We start from the raw sequence: 23686 nt of genomic DNA, 5'->3' as shown, positions 1-23686 counted from the left end.
GGTCCACATATTTTAATTTAATAACACATTAAATTAAATACAAAAAAGCTAAAGAGGTATCAGAAGGGCAATTTAGTCCTTTCAGTTTTTTGAGAGACCAAAAACACAACGAAACTAACTCAAAAGTACCACGCAACAAAAAATGTCGAGGTTTAGACTAAACCTCAGAAAAAATGCATACAACAGGGACCATTTTTGTAGTTTTGTCTATTAGGTGTTATAAAAATCATATAAATTTTTTTATCAAATACTTATTGATTTAGGTTATTACAATAGGAAAAGTCTTTTATATCATACTAAAATTGTCCATGAAGAAAACATAAAGAGTGAACTTGTACGTGAATACAATTGAGGAGTAAAGTAAAGGCCAAAGTGTTCCAAATTTTAGTTCACTTAAAATAACCAAAATGGTTGAGTCGTCTCTGTCGTCAACTTTACAAGAGGGCCTCTATTTTCACGGTTCTTTACAAGACTTGGATGCAGTGCGACCATCTCGGGTCCTAGCGGTTCACTCTTGTCAAGTTAGTCATGTTGATTCAGTCCAACATCTTCACTCCAACCACCTCGGTCATACACCTTCGTTCCCAATTCATAGGAGTGGGACACATGTTCCTTCCCATGGCAGAAAGTATTTTCCAATATATATATATATATATATATATATATATATATATATATATATATATATATATATATATATATCACACTGAAAATGGATCCATAGTAAGATCCCATAAGCTCTCATATTCATCTCATATACATACAATCGATTTTCTTATGCCTTGAAGGAACCGATCCACTTCGTATCATATCTAACTAGATCATCAGAGGTGGTTCCCATGACACAAGTTCTGGAGCGGTTCTAATGGTCTTGTTGATGTAATTTACATGTATCAAATCAAGATGCGCTAACGACATTAAAGAGCCAAATTCGATATCCACACTGACTCTACCCGATGATGAAACGTCGGTAACATCAACAACCAATCTCACGAGTATGATACTATGTCATACATGGTCATATTTTATTCAGCTTCACCAGTAAATTCATAAAATAATATACAATTAACAACAAAACATGCTCTATATATATATATATATATATATATATATATATATATATATATATATATATATATATATATATATATATATAAGGTGTGCACCCGCGCAAAGCGGCGACAACAACTAATACTATTTCAACAAATTGTTTTTTTTTTCAGAAAATATTATTTGATTGTTTCAATGGCTACAAAATTTCTGACTGATAGGTTAGAAAATTTTCATGCTCAACTGTTAGGTGCATTTAATGTACCCATTTTGTAGCTTTATTTCATAAAAGTACATTGCATATAGGCTTAAACTCATGCATTTTGCATGTTTTTCGGGATTTTTCATGAGGCAATTTCATTCACATACTTTTGTGATATTTTAGGGACTTTTGGAGGTAGGATCTTGTTGGAGGAGGTAAATAAGAGTTGCGGACAAAATTTCGGGACTTGCGGAGCACCGAGGAGCAAGATATCAAAGAAATGAAGATTTTGGCTTTACAGAGATTTACACGGCCGTGTAAATGCAAGCCTTGCGTTTACACGGGCCGTGTAAATGTAGATTTCTGCGCAGTATATTTTTGCGTTTACGCGGGCCGTGTAAATGACAGTGTTAATTTACGCGGGCCGTGTAAACGTAAACGTGGGTTTTAAAGCAGTTTTTCATCTTTCTTAAAGGGGGGAACCGACTTTTTACTTTGGGGGGTCGACTTTTGGAGCAGAGAAAGCGATTTTCTTGAGGATTTTGAAGTTGATTAATACTTGGGAACATTTGATTTCATTTTGTAAGAACTTTAATTTCATTTTCTAGATTTGTGATCTTGTTCTAGTCATGAGTGGCTAGAACCCTAGATTCTCCAACTTTATGTCTTGACTTCTAGTTGTGATTTCAATCATATGAGTTGATGTTTTCTTTCAATTTTCTATCTAGTGAATTTGATTTTGTTTCAATCGAATGTTTGATTCTAATTGTGATTCTTATTGGCCATTTGAATTAGGGTTAGATCATTCAAGTTATCTAATTGCAAAATCCGTAATTGTTTTGTAAATTGGACTAGGTAACAAGCACTAAACTGATTTCTATTGAATGAATTTAGTGTAAATCTTATTCACACATTCTTATGCTCCCGAGCTTATGAGGAGTATTGAGTGTTGTTGGGAACATTCACATAAAGTTTAATGCAATCTTTCAACCTAATTCTAAGAGTTTGTTTAGATTAGATTGGTAAGGTTAGGATTAATCAAAAAGCTTGTTTTGGTTAATTATTGTGGTGAATGGGAAGTGTTAGAGCTTGTTAACACTTTCAAGTACCAACTTAGATAGAATTAAACAAATATCTTGTCATCCATGGAATCACATTGCTAATTTGTCTTGTATAGAGTTGGAGTACTTACAAATCTTGAACTTATTTCACTTAATCAATCATTTACTTATTGCTTTATTCTATAGTTTAAATCATTGCTTATAAATTCCCCCCATTCTGTGACCATTTTTGTACCTTACGCAAAAAGGTATAAACACTTGTCCCGTGTCTCTGTGGATCGACCCTACTTACCTTGTACTACGTTTTTAGTGCATAGTAGTAGTGTTTAAGGAGTCATTTGTACCCTTTATTTGTGAATGTTTTAGACCCATTCCCAAATCAGCTACCATCCTCCACCATCCGACTCTTAATAGGCCGACTATGCCTCTCTCCAAGCATCGAGAACGATGCTATATTTTAAGCTTGGGGAGGGGCATCCATCCATGCATAAATTCCGTTGCATGTAGGTTGCATTAATTTTGTACATATTGCATTAATTTTTATTTTCTTGTTTATTTTTCTGCATAGAAAATTTTTCAAAAACCAAAAAGATTTTCTTTCTATTCTAATTTTTATTATTTTCTTTGCATTTTGTTTGCATCCAAATTTTTGCATTGCATTCTTTGAAAAAAAAACAATTGATCCAATCCAAAGCAACCGAATCTTTTCGAAACAGTTGAGCTGGTAAATGAGTCATGTGCCTTGAGATTAGACTTGCTCTTTTTATTGAAAATCTAAAAGCAAGTTAATCGCACACGAACACACCTCCCGAAGCTACTTGTGCAAAACAGAAAGTGAGAAGATTGTCAACATTTGAGCATAACAGCAGGTATGAGTCGATTCTTTGGGACATATGACTGGTCTTATGAGTAGTAAGTGCTCAATTAAACTTAAAATGCCAAAAAAAATATGCAAAATTTCAATGTCCCGAGCCTTCCAGCGCTCTAAAAAGTCCTTTCTACTCATTCCCTTTTATATACCCTGCTTGGGGACATAGCTTTCAACTATACTTACGGGTCTTTGCATGTTAACCTTTAGTCCCCCGAAAAATGTCTAGAAGTCCCTCACGGTAATAGACCGTGAGATGTCCCACAATAGAAAAGTCAAGGACGAAAATATAAAGAAATTGGCCAAATAAAGAAATAAATTAATAAGACTGTTATGTGTTAACTTAGTTATTTGTATTTGTGTTACTTAAAAAAAACTATTATTAAGTTAATCTGTGACCTTTGGGATTCGAACAAGTAAACTCTGAGGGGTGTTTTACACCTAATCGCCTAAAGCTAAATTGTTTGGGACAGATTGAGTTGAAAATTCGTTACATGGGTTCCATAGAAAGTCATGAACTTAATAATAGCAAATAAAGCTAATCTGTGGCCTTTGAGGTTCGGGCAAGTAAACCCGAGGGATCTCTTTAAATCTAGCACACTAAGGTCATTTGATTTGGATGTGTTGGTTGGAAGCCCGTTACACGGATTTCAAAGAAAGCCATGAGCTTTATTTGTAAAAAATATAATTAAGAAGTTTGTATCTAATTGTGTTTATAGTTTAATTGAATATTGTGTTTAGGAAAAATACTTGGCTGTCAAAAGATTCCCTTGGATTTGGATTTGAACTTATGACATTGGACTGAATGTTAATTACTTTGACTGGTGTAAGTGGTTTGAAGTTTGTAACCAATCTGGATAAATATTAGGGAATTTTTAGAAAAGATTTTTCAGAAAAAGATTGTTGTTGATCAACAAATAGCTGGAATCGGGCATTGTTATATTTTATGAAACAAAGATGGTTGAGCATGTTTTGTCACATATAATTTCACGAGAGTAAGACCATAATTTGTTCCAAGAATTGACTTGATGATATTGAAAGGGAATTAGTGTTGTGATCTTTGATTCTGTTGAGTTGTATTAGGGTGTGGCCAAAGTCTTATTTCTATTATCATATAATATTTTGAGACTAAAGCCAAGTTGACTCAAGGCATGACAGATACATTCTCAACTATGGTACAAAACAGGGTTAATTGGGTTGGATATATTTTTTTATGTTTGTTTTGATTTCTTGCATCAAGTTTCAAAAAAAAAAAGTTTAACTTTGATTTTCTTTTCTTCTCTTTTATTTTATTTTCTCCGGTTTAAATTTTCTTGTTCTTTCTTGAGGACAAGAAAGGTTTAAGCTTGGGGAGATTTGTTAGGTGCATTTCATGTACCCATTTTGTAGCTTTATTTCATAAAAGTACATTGCATATAGGCTTAAACTCATGCATTTTGCATGTTTTTCGGGATTTTTCATGAGGCAATTTCATTCACATACTTTTGTGATATTTTAGGGACTTTTGGAGGTAGGATCTTGTTGGAGGAGGTAAATAAGAGTTGCGGACAAAATTTCGGGACTTGCGGAGCACCGAGGAGCAAGATATCAAAGAAATGAAGATTTTGGCTTTACAGAGATTTACACGGCCGTGTAAATGCAAGCCTTGCGTTTACACGGGCCGTGTAAATGTAGATTTCTGCGCAGTATATTTTTGTGTTTACGCGGGCCGTGTAAATGACAGTGTTAATTTACGCGGGCCGTGTAAACGTAAACGTGGGTTTTAAAGCAGTTTTTCATCTTTCTTAAAGGGGGGAACCGACTTTTTACTTTGGGGGGTCGACTTTTGGAGCAGAGAAAGCGATTTTCTTGAGGATTTTGAAGTTGATTAATACTTGGGAACATTTGATTTCATTTTGTAAGAACTTTAATTTCATTTTCTAGATTTGTGATCTTGTTCTAGTCATGAGTGGCTAGAACCCTAGATTCTCCAACTTTATGTCTTGACTTCTAGTTGTGATTTCAATCATATGAGTTGATGTTTTCTTTCAATTTTCTATCTAGTGAATTTGATTTTGTTTCAATCGAATGTTTGATTCTAATTGTGATTCTTATTGGCCATTTGAATTAGGGTTAGATCATTCAAGTTATCTAATTGCAAAATCCGTAATTGTTTTGTAAATTGGACTAGGTAACAAGCACTAAACTGATTTCTATTGAATGAATTTAGTGTAAATCTTATTCACACATTCTTATGCTCCCGAGCTTATGAGGAGTATTGAGTGTTGTTGGGAACATTCACATAAAGTTTAATGCAATCTTTCAACCTAATTCTAAGAGTTTGTTTAGATTAGATTGGTAAGGTTAGGATTAATCAAAAAGCTTGTTTTGGTTAATTATTGTGGTGAATGGGAAGTGTAGAGCTTGTTAACACTTTCAAGTACCAACTTAGATAGAATTAAACAAATATCTTGTCATCCATGGAATCACATTGCTAATTTGTCTTGTATAGAGTTGGAGTACTTACAAATCTTGAACTTATTTCACTTAATCAATCATTTACTTATTGCTTTATTCTATAGTTTAAATCATTGCTTATAAATTCCCCCCATTCTGTGACCATTTTTGTATCTTACGCAAAAAGGTATAAACACTTGTCCCGTGTCTCTGTGGATCGACCCTACTTACCTTGTACTACGTTTTTAGTGCATAGTAGTAGTGTTTAAGGAGTCATTTGTACCCTTTATTTGTTGGGTTTGACACGCCCTAACAAAATTGAATTTTAAGTAAAATATGAACGATTAAAGATATGGAAAGAATTTACCAAATCTTTCTTGGTGCCTCACAATTGTGGTGTGAACCTCCTCTTCATCCTCCCCAAGCTATCCGTGAAGTATTTTTGGAGCCGGAGATTCATTTTCTAGGCATAAAAAATAAGTTTAAAACCATTTGGGACATTAAAAAAAATTGAAATTTACCAAAGACTAAAAAGTTTTAAAAGAAAGAAAAAAAAAACTCCGGGTTGCCTCTCGGTTAGCTGCCCTTGTTTTAAGTCGTTGGCTCGACTTGGCCCCTGAATGTGCTTTGTTCTAAGTAGGTGGGCCTTTACAACACATTAACCTTCTCGCCACTTCCTTCAATTGAAAACTTATCTTCTACCTGACTTTTTTTCCTTTTTTTTAAAGCACCTGCTCACAAATTGCTTGGCATAAACAATTAGTAACACCGTGTCCCCGGCAACGGCGCCAATTTGTTAGGGCGTGTCAAACCCAACAAATAAAGGGTACAAATGAATCCTTAAACACTACTACTATGCACTAAAAACGTATTACAAGGTAAGTAGGGTCGATCCACAGAGACACGGGACAAGTGTTTATACCTTTTTGCGTAAGGTACAAAAATGGTCACAGAATGGGGGGAATTTATAAGCAATGATTTAAACTATAGAATAAAGCAATAAGTAAATGATTGATTAAGTGAAATAAGTTCAAGATTTGTAAGTACTCCAACTCTATGCAAGACAAATTAGCAATGTGATTCCATGGATGACAAGATATTTGTTTAATTCTATCTAAGTTGGTACTTGAAAGTTTTAACAAGCTCTAACACTTCCCATTCACCACAATAATTAACCAAAACAAGCTCTTTGATTAATCCTAACCTTACCAATCTAATCTAAACAAACTCTTAGAATTAGGTTGAAAGATTGCATTAAACTTTATATGAATGTTCCCAACAACACTCAATACTCCTCATAAGCTCGGGAGCATAAGAATGTGTGAATAAGATTTACACTAAATTCATTCAATAAAAATCAGTTTAGTGCTTGTTACCTAGTCCAATTTACAAAACAATTACGGATTTTGCAATTAGATAACTTGAATGATCTAACCCTAATTCAAATGGCCAATAAGAATCACAATTAGAATCAAACATTCGATTGAAACAAAATCAAATTCACTAGATAGAAAATTGAAAGAAAACATCAAGTCATATGATTGAAATCACAACTACAAAATGAAATCAAATGTTCTCAAGTATTAATCAACTTCAAAATCCTCAAGAAAATCGCTTTCTCTGCTCCAAAAGTCGACCCCCCAAAATAAAAAGTCGGTTCCCCCCTTTAAGAAAGATGAAAAACTGCTTTAAAACCCACGTTTACGTTTACACGGCCCGCGTAAATTAACACTGTCATTTACACGGCCCGCGTAAACGCAAAAATATACTGCGCAGAAATCTACATTTACACGACTTGTGTAAACGCAAGGCTTGCATTTACACGGCCATTTAAATCTCTGTAAAGCCAAAATCTTCATTTCTTTGATATCTTGCTCCTCGGTGCTCCGCAAGTCCCGAAATTTTGTCCGCAACTCTTATTTACCTCCTCCAACAAGATCCTACCTCCAAAAGTCCCTAAAATATCACAAAAGTATGTGAATGAAATTGCCTAATGAAAAATCCCGAAAAACATGCAAAATGCATGAGTTTAAGCCTATATGCAATGTACTTTTATGAAATAAAGCTACAAAATGGGTACATGAAATGCACCTAACACCAACCTATGGACAAAGCATCATGCCCAAGCTGAGATAATATGAATCACTTCTCCATGTTGAGTCCTAAGAAGATGATTAAAAATTAATTTTAAAATAAAAATCCAAAACGTCGAAGCTTTTTCAGAGAATGTTTTGAAAGTTTCATCTATGACAAATTATCTTGGACTATTTTTAATAATAAGGATGAAGAGGGGGGGGGGAATCATATATCTTGGAACGATGAGAGATATAATGAAATAAGCGTAACAAAAGAAAATGCATTTTTGTCCAATTACCATTAGTCGAATACACACTAAACATAATGCATCTTGTTTTGTCGTGTACTACTTAAATGTAACAACGAAGAATAATAATACATTATGAAGAAAAAGATATCAAAGCAAGAAAAACTTCATTAACATAGATCCTTGTTATTGTGGCGCTTGAACCGACCAACCCATTAAAAAGTTGGATGGATGAACGACCCTTAATATCTTTTCAGTAATACTTTAAAGAATATAATAGATAATATCCATTGTTTCAGTACTCATGCTGTTTATTAAAAATCATCTTCAAGTTTTCCATAAAATTCACTCAAGAGAAGAGAATAGACCCACCATATACAAATTTAACATATACACAAATATATAGAAAATCAAGAAAATAAATTCCCCATTTTTTTTTATGTCAAAACTTTAACATATACATAGATATATGAAAAATCAAAAATAAAAAGAATAAATAGTAATGATAGAAGCAATTAATTGAAATTCAGGAATACTGATGCCCACTATTATATGATAATCTCACCACTAAAACCAAAAACATCCTTGAAAATCCACAAGGATTCTTTCTTATAAAGTACCGACATGAAACAAGAATAAAGAAAGAAAAATAAACTAAAAGATTAAAACTGAAACTGAAATATGTTAAAAAAAACGTGGAATCATGAACTCTAGTGAATAAAATGACAATTATGTGAAACGATAACATATCTCATATGTTTTACATTTTAGTATAATCTTCTATCCACGTTAAAAAAGAAACAAAAGTTAATTGATATTTCATTCCTTAATTATTTTTGGTGATTATTCTTTACCAAAATTAGTTTTTTTGAATGATTTATGCCTAATAAATTTGTACATTAAGTTTTGAAGCATGTATCTCTTAAATTTCAAGAAAAATTGAATGTGTTTTATAATATAGGTAAGATGGTGAATAAAATGACAATAATGTGAAACGATAACATATCTCATATGTTTTAAATTTTAGTATAATCTTCTATCCACGTTAAAAAAGAAACAAAATTTAATTGATATTTCATTCCTTAAATATTTTTGGTGATTATTCTTTACCAAAATTAGTTTTTTGAATGATTTGTGCATAACAAATTTGTACATTAAGTTTTGAAGCATGTATCTCTTAAATTTCAAGAAAAATTAAATGTGTTTTATAATATAGGTAAGATAATATAGAAAAATATACTAGTTTGGTTGTTCCATATGACATATCAAAGTCATATGTTTTAACTGAACGACATCATATTTTCTCAATTTTTCTTATAGATAAATATAACTACATAAGCAATGTGTTCCTCAAAACAGAACTATATAATTTTCATGTCCTAAAAATATTATTATATAAAACAAATTTGAACACCACATGTTACAATTTACTAGAGAATGATGAGAAACTTAATTTTCTAATGTATAATAATTTGTAGTTCACAGTTCATTTTTTTGGATGGGTATTCTTTTGGAGGGCATTAATGAAGCCCAAACAATCTTGATTGAATGGCTAAACAAACACAAAGAATATACACGTAATTTCACAATAGAAAAATTGATAATAAAATTCAATCTCCTTATAACATAGAAACCATAAATATTTATACATGTGTCATGTAGATATATTAGGCAACTCATTTCAAAATTCAAATTTATATTTTCTAATTATATGTTAAATTTGAAGTTATAACTTTAAAACTTTGATATATCTTTTAATTAATAATTTATTTAAAATGACTAATTTAAAACAACTGATTAATAGTTATAAATTTTTATTATAAAAGTTTAATTAATTTTATAACCGTGGTTCCCATGAGTTATAAACTAGTTTGATAATAAAATTCAATCTCCTTATAACATAGAAACCATAAATATTTATAGATGATAATTCAAAATTGTTAAATATAAGATTTCTAATCAATTAACTTAATCAAATAAAATTAATAAAAGATTAGAAAAAAATCATAAGAACATAAAAACATATTTTATATATATATATATATATATATATATATATATATATATATATATATATTAAGCAATCAACAATCCCGATTTACTAAAAAAAATACCTTACATAATGGAAAATCCATTATTCGGTTTCATATAAATTTCGTCAAATCACCATATATGAATCATTTTAGGAGATTTGACAATGATGTCATCAAATCTTAAATCTTACTAGTGCTACATCATCAAAATTTGTACCCCATGCATCATCCTCCCTTATTTTCTTGAAAGGACCCAGAAGGACTCGACCTTGAGTTCATCATCCTAATCTCAAATAAAAAGAGACAAATCTGCAACCTTGAACGTGTTCGACACATTGTAATGACCTGACAACTCAATCTTGTAAGCATTGTCGGTGATCTTCTTCAAAACATGAAAAGAACTATCGTCTCTTGGTTGGAGCTTGCTAAAACGGCGGTTGAAAAACATTTATTGCCTAAAATGAATAAACACGAGATCATCTTCATGATAAACAACTCGTTTGTGATGTTTATTGCTACGATCCACATACTTTTTATTATGCATATCAATCTATTGGGAAACCTATTGTTCGAGCTCTTTAATTTGATTGGATTATTCATCCATGAATCATGATGAATATTGATGATCATGGAAGAAACAATAGATTCAAAACGGTAATTTAAAATGTAAAAATTGACTCTAATAGTATTGAGAATGATTGGTAACTTAAAACAGTTATAAGAAAATCAAATACATGTAAGAGAAACCAAAAAATGTTTTTATAAGAAAATTCCCAAAATACGGATTCAATTGAACACAAGCAACAACCATAGGGTCTTCAAGAATTACAACTAAAAGTTTATGTTGGTGTAAAAACTTTGCTAAAAACTTTGAACAACTCTATCAATATCCATAAAAGCAAACCAAAAACTTAAAGTAATACTGCTTCTTCAATGAATAATCATAAGTCAAAACCGAAAATCGACAACCCAAAGGGTCCTTGGGATGTGAGACCATAGAGAATAGGAATAAATGATAACCACAAAGGGTCCTTGTTTTTGTAACACATCATCACGCAACTTGGTTTATACTTTACAATCAAGTATATAGCCACAATAAATGATTTTTTTTTCTCAAAACTCCCCAATTATACATTTAATATAGAAATTCTAACATGGAGATGTTAGATTAAATCGTATATTTTGCCACCTATAGGTAGGGAATAGGAATAAAAGAAAGTTCAAATGACACCACCAGAGTTGATTGTGATTGTACAAATGCTTCTTAGGGGTGGGTGGGTGGGGTTGTGGGGGTATGTTTGATGGACTTTGTTAGTGTGACAACCAAGAAATGCTAGAATAGTTGGTGAAAGTAGAAGAAGATTAGCAAAAATCTTTGTGATTGAATTTCTCAATAATTATATATGGATTTTTAAGGTGATTATTATTTTTAGAGGAATAAAGAAGAGACATTATAATTTACAAAAACAAATGACTCAAAACACATTACAAAATATGAGTATATAGTATAAACAAATTACTTAAAAACATATTATAAAATATGAGTAGATTGTATAAACAATCATCATATCTATTTTATTTGCATTATCAGAAAATAATAAATTCAAATAGGGTGTGGAGGTAAAGGAATAGAAATGGGAAATAGACAGATAGAGATAGACGATGACTAGCACTTTGGTTTCGGGCCATTCGTGATGCCCCTCCCCACCACACCCCATTTTCATATTTCTTGTTTAAGTGATTAAAATATTTTTATTTTGATATCTATATGTTAATAAATTATCAGAAATATAATAATAGATAGTTATACTTTTAGATGTGGTTTGAGTTGATTTTTTTTAACTTAAAATTTTCCTTTTTTTTAATTAATACTGTATTAATATATGAGATTTTTTGTTATAGGATTCTCTAAAAGAACATAGCATTTCTTTGGATATTTTCTTCCTTACTTGAAATTAGCAACTTTGATTTTAATCCACATGTTTGTTTCATTTTGTTATTATTGACAATATTTTAGATATATTTGATTAGTTATTAAATGTTTTTACTAAGTAACATGCTAAATGAGATGTTACAATCTATTTAATCTATTATGATTTACCATTAAAATCATTAGTGATTGTTCAGAAACTATTATTTTCAACGGGTATTGCATAACAATTTACCATTATTTTTTTACAAGATCTACCATTCAACTCTCTTTTATACATGAATTACGTTAAAGTCACAATTACATCACCAACACCCTATTTGCATCATTCTTTTCAAACACAATACCACAGTTAAGTAGTTATATAGAGATGAAATCGGTTTTATTATCTTCACTATAACTATTTCCTACCATTGAAGAAACGAAGCTTGGGTTGCCTTAATGGAGGTGAAATCAGGAGCTCTAATCACAATCTTCTTCAATGTATTTGTTGAGGTTTTATTGCAAGTCATCAAGGGTTTTAAATCTCAATCTCACATATCTGTTTAATATTAATTATTAGGGATCCCTTAATATTAATTACTGTCGGTTCTCAAGTTGGTGTATCCCTGAAATTTTTTTCTTCACTCCTTAAGGAAACTGAAATTAAAAGGTCATCATCAAACACTTGTTAGGCCTATATCCTGACCAAATATTGTTTCCCTTCTTTTTGAACTTTAAGAACTACACATCTACTCGGTCAAATTGGTATATATAAAAATAATATTAAATAACTATAAACATAACATATATTATTAATAAAACTACACATCTACTCGGTCAAATTTGTATACAAAAGAAAGTTTAACGTCAAAACATATACAAAAAAAAGTTAAATGGTAAATGGTGATGAATTAACCTACAATATGCTGTCAAAATGATAAGTTTTGAACAATCATATAAGTTTAATGATAAATCATATCTACAAAAATAATATTAAATAACTATAAACATAGCATATATATTTATTACATTATCAAGTAATTAACTCTACTTTTTTTTACCATGTTACTTCTTTTGTATCTAACTTCTTACTTGATACATAATTTAACAACTACATGTCTAAAAATATAATAAATAAATAATCCCAATCGAAGTGATAAATAATGATTCCTAAAAGTAATAAAAGTTAAAGAAGATTTAAAAGCTTATTAAAAGAAGTACTACATCTTTTTAGATCGTTTGGGGGAGTAGTAAATTAGGGAAAAAAAGGTTTCCATTACATTCTTTAACAATAATAATGATTACAAGGGTCCAGTAAACTATTCAAAGAGGCCAAAACTCCACTTTGACCATTTTCCCTTCCATCTGAGAATCTAAGTGGAAATTGTTTATACAATTTTAATACCTTTTTGTATAAGTTATTAAAATGATATCATTTTAAAATACAGTGATACCTTTTCACCAGCTAATCCAAATACATATGAAAAGTTGGTAAACTGATATTCGGAAATCATTACGATATATGAGATTTCTGTTAAAGTTCATGAGTTAGATATATTATGCTCCCTAGTAAAGGAAATAAAATATTGATTATTAGAAGATTGTTATGTAAATATTTGATAATTATAAACCATCTTCAACTTATTCTATTATTATTAATAGATATATTTTTAGTAGATATTTACATTATTACTTTATATTTACTAATATTGTTTACAAGTTTGGCTTACATATTTGTTTATTATAATATTTTATAAAGTATATTATTAGACATTTATTATGGAATATTTTATTTTGAAATGACGAATTCGAACTAGTTATCACATTCATACCATTTAGATGAACATTTTATAAATTGAAGAAGTTAGCACCAAATTTATTGTTTTATATATACTAAACTAAAAATACAAAACTCCATACAAGAAAAATATATAATGATTAACACAAAGTAACAAATATCACATATAAAATATCATCACACTAAATAAACTAAAATTACATAAAATTCAATGTTGAAGGACCAAATTATAAAAAAAAGCTCTAAAACATATTTGGTTTGAATAAGCAGTGTAACATCAAATTCAATATCTAATTATTAAATAAACAAAAATGGTGTAACCGTGTAAGAAAAAAATGAGGTCGGAGCGATTTAAGTTTAACACCAAACTTTCGTCTAAAAATAATTTCGGTGTTGGATTGGAAATCCCAAAAATACGATATATCTACTCTAATAAATGATGGTTTTTTTGACATACGACATACATTCATTTAATTTGTCAAATGTCATTTTGTGGTCATTTTGAATTAAATTCTTTTGCACAAGTCATTTTATGAGTTTTTCTATTTTAATAAATTCAACACAATACTTTAATGTAATAATTACAATAAATGTAGTAATAAATGAATATCAATTTCATTAATGGACTTACCTTTTTATTTCAAAAGTCCCAAATTAAAGCTCATTAATTTATTTTGTTTATTTATTTAAATATAAAAGATAAAAAAATTAATTTTAATAATTCATTATTTTTCTTATTTTCTTATAAATCCAAAGTTCTTAAATATTTAGACCTTTATATATATATATATATATTTTAATTAACCTATTTAATACATTGGTCTTACACCTAGTATATATATATATATATATATATATATATATATATATATATATATATAAAGTGGGTAATGTCACATATTAAGTTCTTTTATTATTATTTTTTTCTAGTTCAAATATCATGTTTTTCAAGTTTTTCAATGTTGAACATTTTTTCAATCACTTTTAGATTATCTGATTGGCAATTGACGTAACACTAACATGACATGATAATGTGACACTATTTGGTAACATCACATTTTGGATATTTAATTTGGTGACATGACATGATGTCGTTTATGTGTTTTCCCCCGCTATAAGAACCTAGTGGTTGAGATTCGAAATTTCACACAAGATGTCCCTGGTTCAAATTTTGGCACATCCAAAATATCACTAATGTTCCATAATTGACCTCTCAAATGAGTCTTGAGATGGGTTGACGTGAACCGCTTACATAGTGTTGTTTATCATTTTGAAAAAAATAAAATAAAATGTAGTAGCTTTTGTGATGGTTATCCAAAAAGTTGTTTATTTTTGTGCAATTTGGTCTTATCATAAAAATAATAAAAACTCCTAACATTATGTCTACCACCCTCTCCATTCTTGATTCTAAAGTGGATCTAGCAAGTTAATATCTTATTGAGATGGGATAGCCAACCTAGGGGTGAAATTGGTACGGTACCAAGTTTTTTTCTCCAAACCATGTACCGTAACAACTATAATTCGCAAAAGAATTTAACTACCAGTATCATACCAATTATGCTTGGTACCAACTAAATTGGCTACCAAAAAATTTGGTTGGTACATATTGTTATTGGTATATACCAAAGTTTTTAACTATTAAATATATTTGAAGAGTTTGACACTTTATAATAGGGGTGAGCGCGGTGCAGTTTGGTGCGATTATTTTTGCGGTGTGTTTTTTTTTGTGTTTCGGTTATTAACCACATTGATTTTGTGCGATTATTTTGTGTGGTTTTTAACCATAGTTTAGAGTTCAAACAGTTTTAAGAGTTCAAAGTTCAAACATATAACTTGTAATAATAAAAAAAACATAAGATATAAGACAATTAACTAAAATCATAAACAATTATATCTTAAAAACATTAAATCACTAGTAATTAACTATAAATATCTTAAAATTGTCAAATTTTAACAAAAAAACAAAAAAATTTGTCTTCTTGTATTTTATCCTTCTTTCATCCATGAAACTTATCATATTTTTAATATTTAATATATTAATAATTAATAAAAAAAATTGTATATAATATATGCGGTGCGGTGCAGTTTTTTTGCGGTTTTTGAAAACTAATAACCGCACTGCACCTTAAATTTGTGGTTTTTGAAAAACAGAAAACCTCACCATCGGTCTTTAGTACGGTTGCGGTTTATCGGTTGCGGTTTTTGCGGTTAAATTTAGTTGACTCCTACTTTATAAGCTAAACGTGAATGTGAAATGAAGTTGTGTATATGTGGTCATCTCTTGTTTTAGTATTCTTTTTACTTTTTTAGAGTCATGTTTTAGTAATTCTTTTGGTATCGCTGATCACTTGCTAATCAAAATATAATAAGTAGAAAAAGAGTTGTCATTCATGCAACAGTGTTTGTAACTTCAAAGATATATATATATATATATATATATATATATATATATATATATATATATATATATATATATATATATGAATTGGTTGGTACGGTACAACCATGGTATTCAAAATTTTATACCGTTACCGTACCAAGACTACTTAATTGGCATGGTAGTACTGGCCAAACATATTGGCTACCAAACACTTTGGCTACCGATATTATTAGTTCGGTTGGTAACATGTTGGTTGGTTCTCTGTGGTACGTATTTGTCAGCCCTAAGCCAACCTTTGCAATGCCATTGCTCCCATCTATATCCTCCGATCCAAGATCCTTTATGCATATATAATCCTTTTTAGTCGAACTACATTTATGATATGAGTTTCTTTCTTGAAAAAAACATCATATCTTAAAACACTTACATATATAACTTTGGGATCTTAGTTCAACTCTAATTCCCTGCAAAATCGTAACCAATAACTTTCATCAAAGCTTCGTTACAAAATGGTTGGGAAGGTACAACACATACTGCCATATCTATAGAGGCCTAAAAGAGTATTCTATATGCATAAAGGATCTTGGATAAAAGGATATAACTAAGAACATAGGTGTTCCAAAGGCTAACACATCCAATCTCAACAAGGCATTTGACCACTTAAGATGTATCGATGCCCAACTTGCAAGATTGACTTCCAGAATCAAGAATAGAGAAATTAATTGGACATAGTGTTAGAGTTTTCATTATATTTATGACAAAGTAAAATTACACAAAATCACTATATTTTAGTTTCTCTTTTAGAATTTTGACATCTAGTATGTAATGTCACCAAATAATGACACATCATTATGTTATGTCAGCACCACGTCATCAAAAAATGTCATGACAGCCGGTAATTGGGTAACATGAAGGCAATGATCGAGAATATCATGATTATTGAACAAAATTGAAAAATACTATGTTTGAATTGAATAAAAAAAATAATGAAGTGTCAAAAAAATCTAATGTCTTTTATGACATTTACCCTTATAAAATCTTATAAAATATTTTCATTTGCCTCTTTTTCTCTTGTAAATGGAATATGTTCGAAGAAAAAAAGAGATCTTTTTTTTTCTTTAAGGGATAATAGAAAGATAAATGATCTTTGTTTTGTGTATCAACAAAACCATAAGTTTGTTCACATAAATTACTTTGTTAGTATAATAGAAAGACAAATGATCTTTGTTTTGTGTATTAATGTTTGTTACTTTGTTAGTATATTCATATTAAAAACAATCTTTCTCCTTTGGACAAAAAGTCAAAAAGACCACTTAATTAGTTTATTTGTACATATCTATCCGGATAAATACATAATCACAAATCGATGTGACATGTCGTTGTTAGCATGGTATCATGTTTTTTTTTACGTATTTTATCATTAATTTTTTTTGTTGGAAAATAATTTAAAAATATAAGATCATTGTTTTTTTAGTATACAAAATACCATTAAAGTATATTTTTTGTACACAAAATACCAACGAAGTATACATGTTTTCAAATAAAACATTATGGTAACCGCCTACCTCATGTAAATGGAAAAATAACTTAAAAATGTAACAAAGTTTTCAAAATGTTCAGAAAAAATACTATAATTTATAGTACAAAAAATATCATTGAAGTATACGATTTGTACACGGAATACCAACGAAGTACACATTTTAGTACAAAAATACCATTGAAGTTACAAAAATGTTAAAAAAAATACCATTGTTGTTTTTTCAGAACATCTTTTGTTAACTTCGTTGTTTGCGGATTATGTAGAATACAATCATCGAAGATTATTCACCGTCGTACCAGTTCACACCAGTTGTGGACTCTCTTTCATTCACTCACTCAATCAGTTTGTATCTAAATACAATCATAGAAAAACACGTAAGTAAGAATCCATCAATTAGGATGCAAGTCGTTCAAGCGCTCCAACACATATGCTTCTCTCTCTACTTTGACTATAAATTGTCATCAAATCAGCCACATGATGTTGAGTGTTCATGACCATTCATCTCTCAATGGTCCCGGAGAATTAAACGCAACCCATACTCTCTACATCTACATTTAGGAATTCTCATGACATAAAGTCACACTCGTTTCTCCTCGCAATACTAATAAATGGCTAACCTTGATGTATAATATGTGTATCTATATAACATATATATTTTAGGTTTGAGGCATATAATGCGATCGGGAAGCAAGAATGTTTAACTAATGTTATTACTTACTTACTTCACATACTACCACAAGAACGATCGAGTGAAAGAATGAAAGAGATTGCACAACTGTTGTGAACTGATATGACGGCATGATCTCCGGTGACTGTGTTCTACATAATCCGACAACAACAAAGTTAACAAAAAGTGCGGTATTTTTTGAACATTTTGGAAATTTCGTTACACTTTTAAGTCATTTTTCCATTTACCTAAAGTACATGATTACCACAAGGTTTTATTTGAACACATGTGTACTTCGTTGGTACTCTGTGTACAAATAATATATTTTAATAATATTTTTTGTACTAAAAAAACAACAATGATATTTTTTGAACATTTTGGAAACCGGGTAACCTGATGGTTACCTACAATAGTCGGTTTAATGGTATATTGTGTACTAAAAAAAGACAATGATATTTTTTGGAAATTCGTTACCTTTTTAAGTCATTATTCCATTTTTTTTATACACATTTTAGGGTTGAGCATATGACCTGTTGGACTGGACCGAATAAGATATTTTTATAACTGAGCCGGTTTTCGGGTTTTGTTTTTTTACAATAACTGGGTTTCGGTTTGGACCAGACCGGACTCGAGATAAGGTTTTGAACTCGGAACGGACCGGAAAACCAAAGGTTATTAGCTTTTTTGAGCGACGTACATTGAATTTTGACATTTTTGTGACAAAATATTAAAACCACGTTGACATTTTTGTGAAACAAATTTTAAAACTAAACATGTGCAGTTTTCAAAAAACCACACTGGCCAAACTTGTAATTTACCATAAGTATTAATTTTTATAAAACCAAATTAGATAAATAATATTCAGCGTTTTATAAAAAGTCATATTTAGTCTCCAACTTTTTTTTTGAAGATGGTGTATATGTATTTTTAAATTCTCGCAATTGGTCCTTATGTTTTTGGTACTCGGAATTGGACTGAAACCGTAAACAATACTGTCAAAGTCTAATTCGGTCTAAAACCCGAAACCCGGTTTGGTATCTGAAACCCGGCCGAAACCGGATCCAATACACCCTAAACCGGTCCGATTTTCAGGTAAGGTAAATCACGATTTTCAGTCTTTGAGTCGGTTTGGTCCGGAGACGGCCTGTTGCTCATCCCTACAGATTTACCAATTAACTTTTTCTGTGTGCATTATAACAATAGTCTTACAAATTTGTTAAAAGTAGAATAACTGGTTATATAGCTTCAAATTTGTGACCTCAAAGAAAGGAGGCATCGGCTTACCTCCGGGCTAAGGCATAATTTCAATTTTTAATATTTGTTAATATAATATATTGTTATAAGGCTCGTTAACTTTAATAGTTTTTTTTTTCTCATTTTGGTTCTTTTACCGCATGGAACATCGATCATACCTTGTTATCTCAATTTCTGATTTTTGTCGTTTATTTTGTCAGTTACATGGATGACTCACTTATAACTGTTTGATCTCCCTCCACAATATTGCCACGTTTTTACCACCACTCTCAATCAATTCTTTCTCTTTTCGATTATCTTTCTCCATCGGTTCCCCTATTCCACCGCTTCCAACTTTCTCACCCTATCTCCTACGCTCTCCCTTTGTATGAAATAAGGGGCTTTTTACAACCACTACCAAACTTTATTCATACATATTTAAAATTTGAAAATATTAAATTATCTTTATGTCTCATAAGCAATGTAATTTGTTTATTAACTGCATAATACAGAAGTGTTACTGATAATGGGAAGAGGGTCGATTTTATGAAGGGGATACTCTTAATGTATATATGAAATCATATTATATGAAGGTTGCGGATGAAACTAAGAATACGTGCACTGTCATTCTTGATATATATGAATTACTGACATTTTTCATGAGAGTAACCATATTTCTTTTCTACATAAGCTAATATCTCGTTATCTTATATTCTCTATTATTTTGTTCTCTGATACTTTATTTTTCTTCATTTACCATTTGACAATATATATATATATATATATATATATATATATATATATATATATATATATATATATATATATATATATATATATACCGACACATCATCACATTATTGGCCCTTTTTATAACTATGATAATGTCCTAAACAACACACTTTTATATATTCAAGCAACATTAACAATGGCAACTTCGATTATCCAAATGTCACCTTCATATAATCCATAACGACTCCATGAATCTATGATGATTCTGGGCCTTAGGACGGCCTTAATACTTGTCTAGTATATATATATATATATATATATATATATATATATATATATATATATATATATATATATATATATATATATATATATATATATATATATATAAACAATGAAAATGTCCACTTTCACCCGGCCATCCCATATTTTAAAAAATAAAAATAAAAGTAAATGAAAAGTAATAAAAATATGACATTAGGAAGTAAAGTGGGTTAAGTTCATGTTCTTCATGTACCTTCTGATGCAATCTCCAATGCATTGCATTCTTTAGAATTTAATGGATTGCTACATTAGCATTCCACAAACTATATACCATTTAACCCATTAAATTATGCATTCCATTAAATTCTTAAAAGTTTAATGGATTGTCACATCAACATTTTATTATATTTTTTTATAAATAATATTAATACGTAAAACTAAAATATTACATTAATTAGAAATTAAAAGATACAAATTACAAATTATTAATTAAAGATTGTCGTATGTCTTAGGATTAAAGTATATTTAAGATTTGAATATTTTTTATTGTTTAGAATATTATAATATAAATTCATTTAATAAACTAGATTATTGCATATAAAATAAAAAAAAGCTATAAATATAATATGAATCAAAAAATAATGACATATACGGTATACCTTTATGCATGTGTAGACCATCTAATTGTTTAAATACAATATTTCATTCGGGAATTGGGTAAAAAAAATTACCATACCACCGTTCAATGAGTATTAAACCCCAATCCATTAATCTCGACCAACAATGATAGGTTTAGTGTATTGACCTCCACCTCATCAACCTTTTGCTCATTGAACTCACCATTAAATCCCCATTAGGATAGCCTAAGGACCAATACGTTGACATTTCTCACTAAGATTCTCCCTTCGACTCTGTTTTTGGATTTTCGGTACAGTTTGAATGTTCGTGAAGCTAGTCTGGTTCCATCTGTAGAGGTTGTTAACTAGTTTATATTGTATTGTATTTTTTAGGTTAGCCCATATTTATATTTTCGCCTTGTATAGCCGGCCCTTGTCTTGTGTTGATGTATATATGCGAATGATTTATTGAAATATTTTTTGATGGGAAAATACCAAGATTACCTATATTATATTACAAAATCTTAAAAATTGAAAACGGTTCTATCTAGCAAATATAATTACCCTTCTAAGTCATTAGCTCTTAATAACAATAAAAATAATAATAATATAAAAATAATAATAATAAATGGGGTCGACTATATTTTATCTATACATGTACAGCAACATCATCCATAAATTTTATCAATTCAATTTGATTACTTTACGTAAAATTGACTCAATCATATATCATTTAAAAACATTAGTAGTACATTTAACAGATCAAAAACAGATCTTTGTAGTTTGCACTAATCTACAAAAGTAAACATAAAGGGCAAAAAAAAAAAGAAAAAAAGAAAAAAGGGTATACTTAACTTGTATCCTCTTGATTCTTGAACGAATTGAAATTTGTACAATTAAACAACACCTTCGCATTCATCTCTCTTTCAAATCTCCAAATATAATTCAATCCAACCAAAAGTTCAGTAATTGCAGCTTCCGTTTTCTCTTGATTAGCAAAATACAACGTTTGAAGAAGAAGAACATTCGTTTTTGGCATCAAATTCTGACGTTCAAAGCTTCTTTCACTTTGCCATTTGATCATGTTATGCGCTAATGGCGACAACCACCCCAATATCTTCCCTAAAGCTTCTCTCCATTCACCTGCAAGAACTGGATCGCTTGCTGTAAACCCAATTCCTTTCAATCGATTCCTTAATAACAATCGTATGCTATTAGGTAACATTGAATACAAATCATCTCTTGCATCAAATCCGACTAATTGAGGTGACCTAATCATCTTCTCCATCACAACAATCAAATTCGCATAATGTAATGCTAAAGCAGCAGATCCTAATGTGTTCGATGATGGTTTTAAGATCTTTGTGTTTGTTTCAAAAAAAGAAGAATTCGAGATTTGATCAGATGAGTGGGAGGTGATTTGGAAGAGAAATTTGATTCGTGAAAGAATTGTGAAGATTGATGTGGCAAGTAATGAAGTTACTGAATCGAAACTTCTGTTCCATAGAGATTTCTCTTTTACGTACTTGATCTCTTGTCGTTGCCATAGAAGCTTTTGTTGTAGATCGAGAATCTTCTGTTGCTTTGAAGACACCTGTTCATGATTATCCTTTTTACTGTTTGTCAATGATTTCTTCAAATTATTCTCGATGACAGTTAGATTATCGATCTCTCTGTAAAGTATAGCTGTAGCTGTTACGTATCTCTCCATCTTCTTAATCTTAGCTTCCATTTCTTTCGAGTTTAGAGTCCAATTATAAGGATCGTGATCCGAGTTCGCAAACTCATCAAACAGGGTTTCGAAGCTTCTGAGAATGGGGTCGTCGCACCTTTTGCTTATCCGGGAGACGGATTTCGCGAGAACTCTGAGATTCTCAACGATCTCTGCACAGGCTAAGCGGAGAAGAAAAGTATCGTCGTCTGAGACAATTTTTCGAACACCTTCTAGGCATATGGATTCGTTGTGAAGATGAGCGATGTTTTCGTCGGAGAGAAACCGCCACATGTGGGTGAGCTTCGGCATGATTCCGGCGATCTCAAATGCTAAAACGCCGACTCTTGATCTCTTGATTACCGGAGTTTTGGGTGGTGGGGTAGCACGAACTGAATCGAAGCTTTGTGATATGGTTTTTTTGACTTTGATTAGCCATGTTTCGAGAGCCATATATATTGTGTGATCAACAGATTAGCAGAATCAGAATGGTAGATGAAAGAGTTGCAGATTCAGAAAGAGATGAATTGGATTGAGGATTTAAGCTCGTGATGTGTCTGAGAAAGACGAAAAGCCACATGCAGTGGGAGAGCGTCAACTTAATTACTTTATAAATGCGGAGAATAATATCCCTCTTTTAGTAATGGGGATGAAGCATGTTCATCTACCATTACCATTTTTATATTGTTTTTTTGAAAAGAAAGGAAAGTTTTTTATGAAATTTATAAATTTACTTTTTATTTTGAATTATGAAAATAAAAAAGTATTATCTCATTTATTTATTTATTTTGACTGATGGAATGTAAAGGTTTTATGGAGCTCGACACTTTCTTGAAGTTTCTCTTTATAGTTTATACCA

At 30.4% G+C, this 23686-nt stretch overlaps 1 protein-coding gene across 1 annotated transcript; it reads right to left on the bottom strand.

Moving 5' to 3' along the window:
• Window positions 1-21818: 21818 nt before the first annotated feature.
• On the bottom strand, window positions 21819-23480 carry LOC145140899 (protein PSK SIMULATOR 1-like). Its single transcript, XM_079074287.1, has one exon. It carries the CDS (start codon window positions 23278-23280, stop codon window positions 21967-21969), a length of 1314 nt encoding a protein of 437 aa, XP_078930413.1. The 5' UTR covers window positions 23281-23480; the 3' UTR covers window positions 21819-21966.
• Between the last annotated feature and the right edge of the window lie 206 nt (window positions 23481-23686).

The sequence above is a fragment of the Lactuca virosa genome, chromosome 9, assembly GCF_052849685.1.
Source record: "Lactuca virosa cultivar CGN04683 chromosome 9, Lactuca_virosa_CGN04683_v6, whole genome shotgun sequence".
Taxonomy (NCBI): Eukaryota; Viridiplantae; Streptophyta; class Magnoliopsida; order Asterales; family Asteraceae; genus Lactuca; species Lactuca virosa.
Note: the sequence above shows the minus strand (reverse complement) of the source record. Positions and strands in the feature narration are given on the sequence as shown.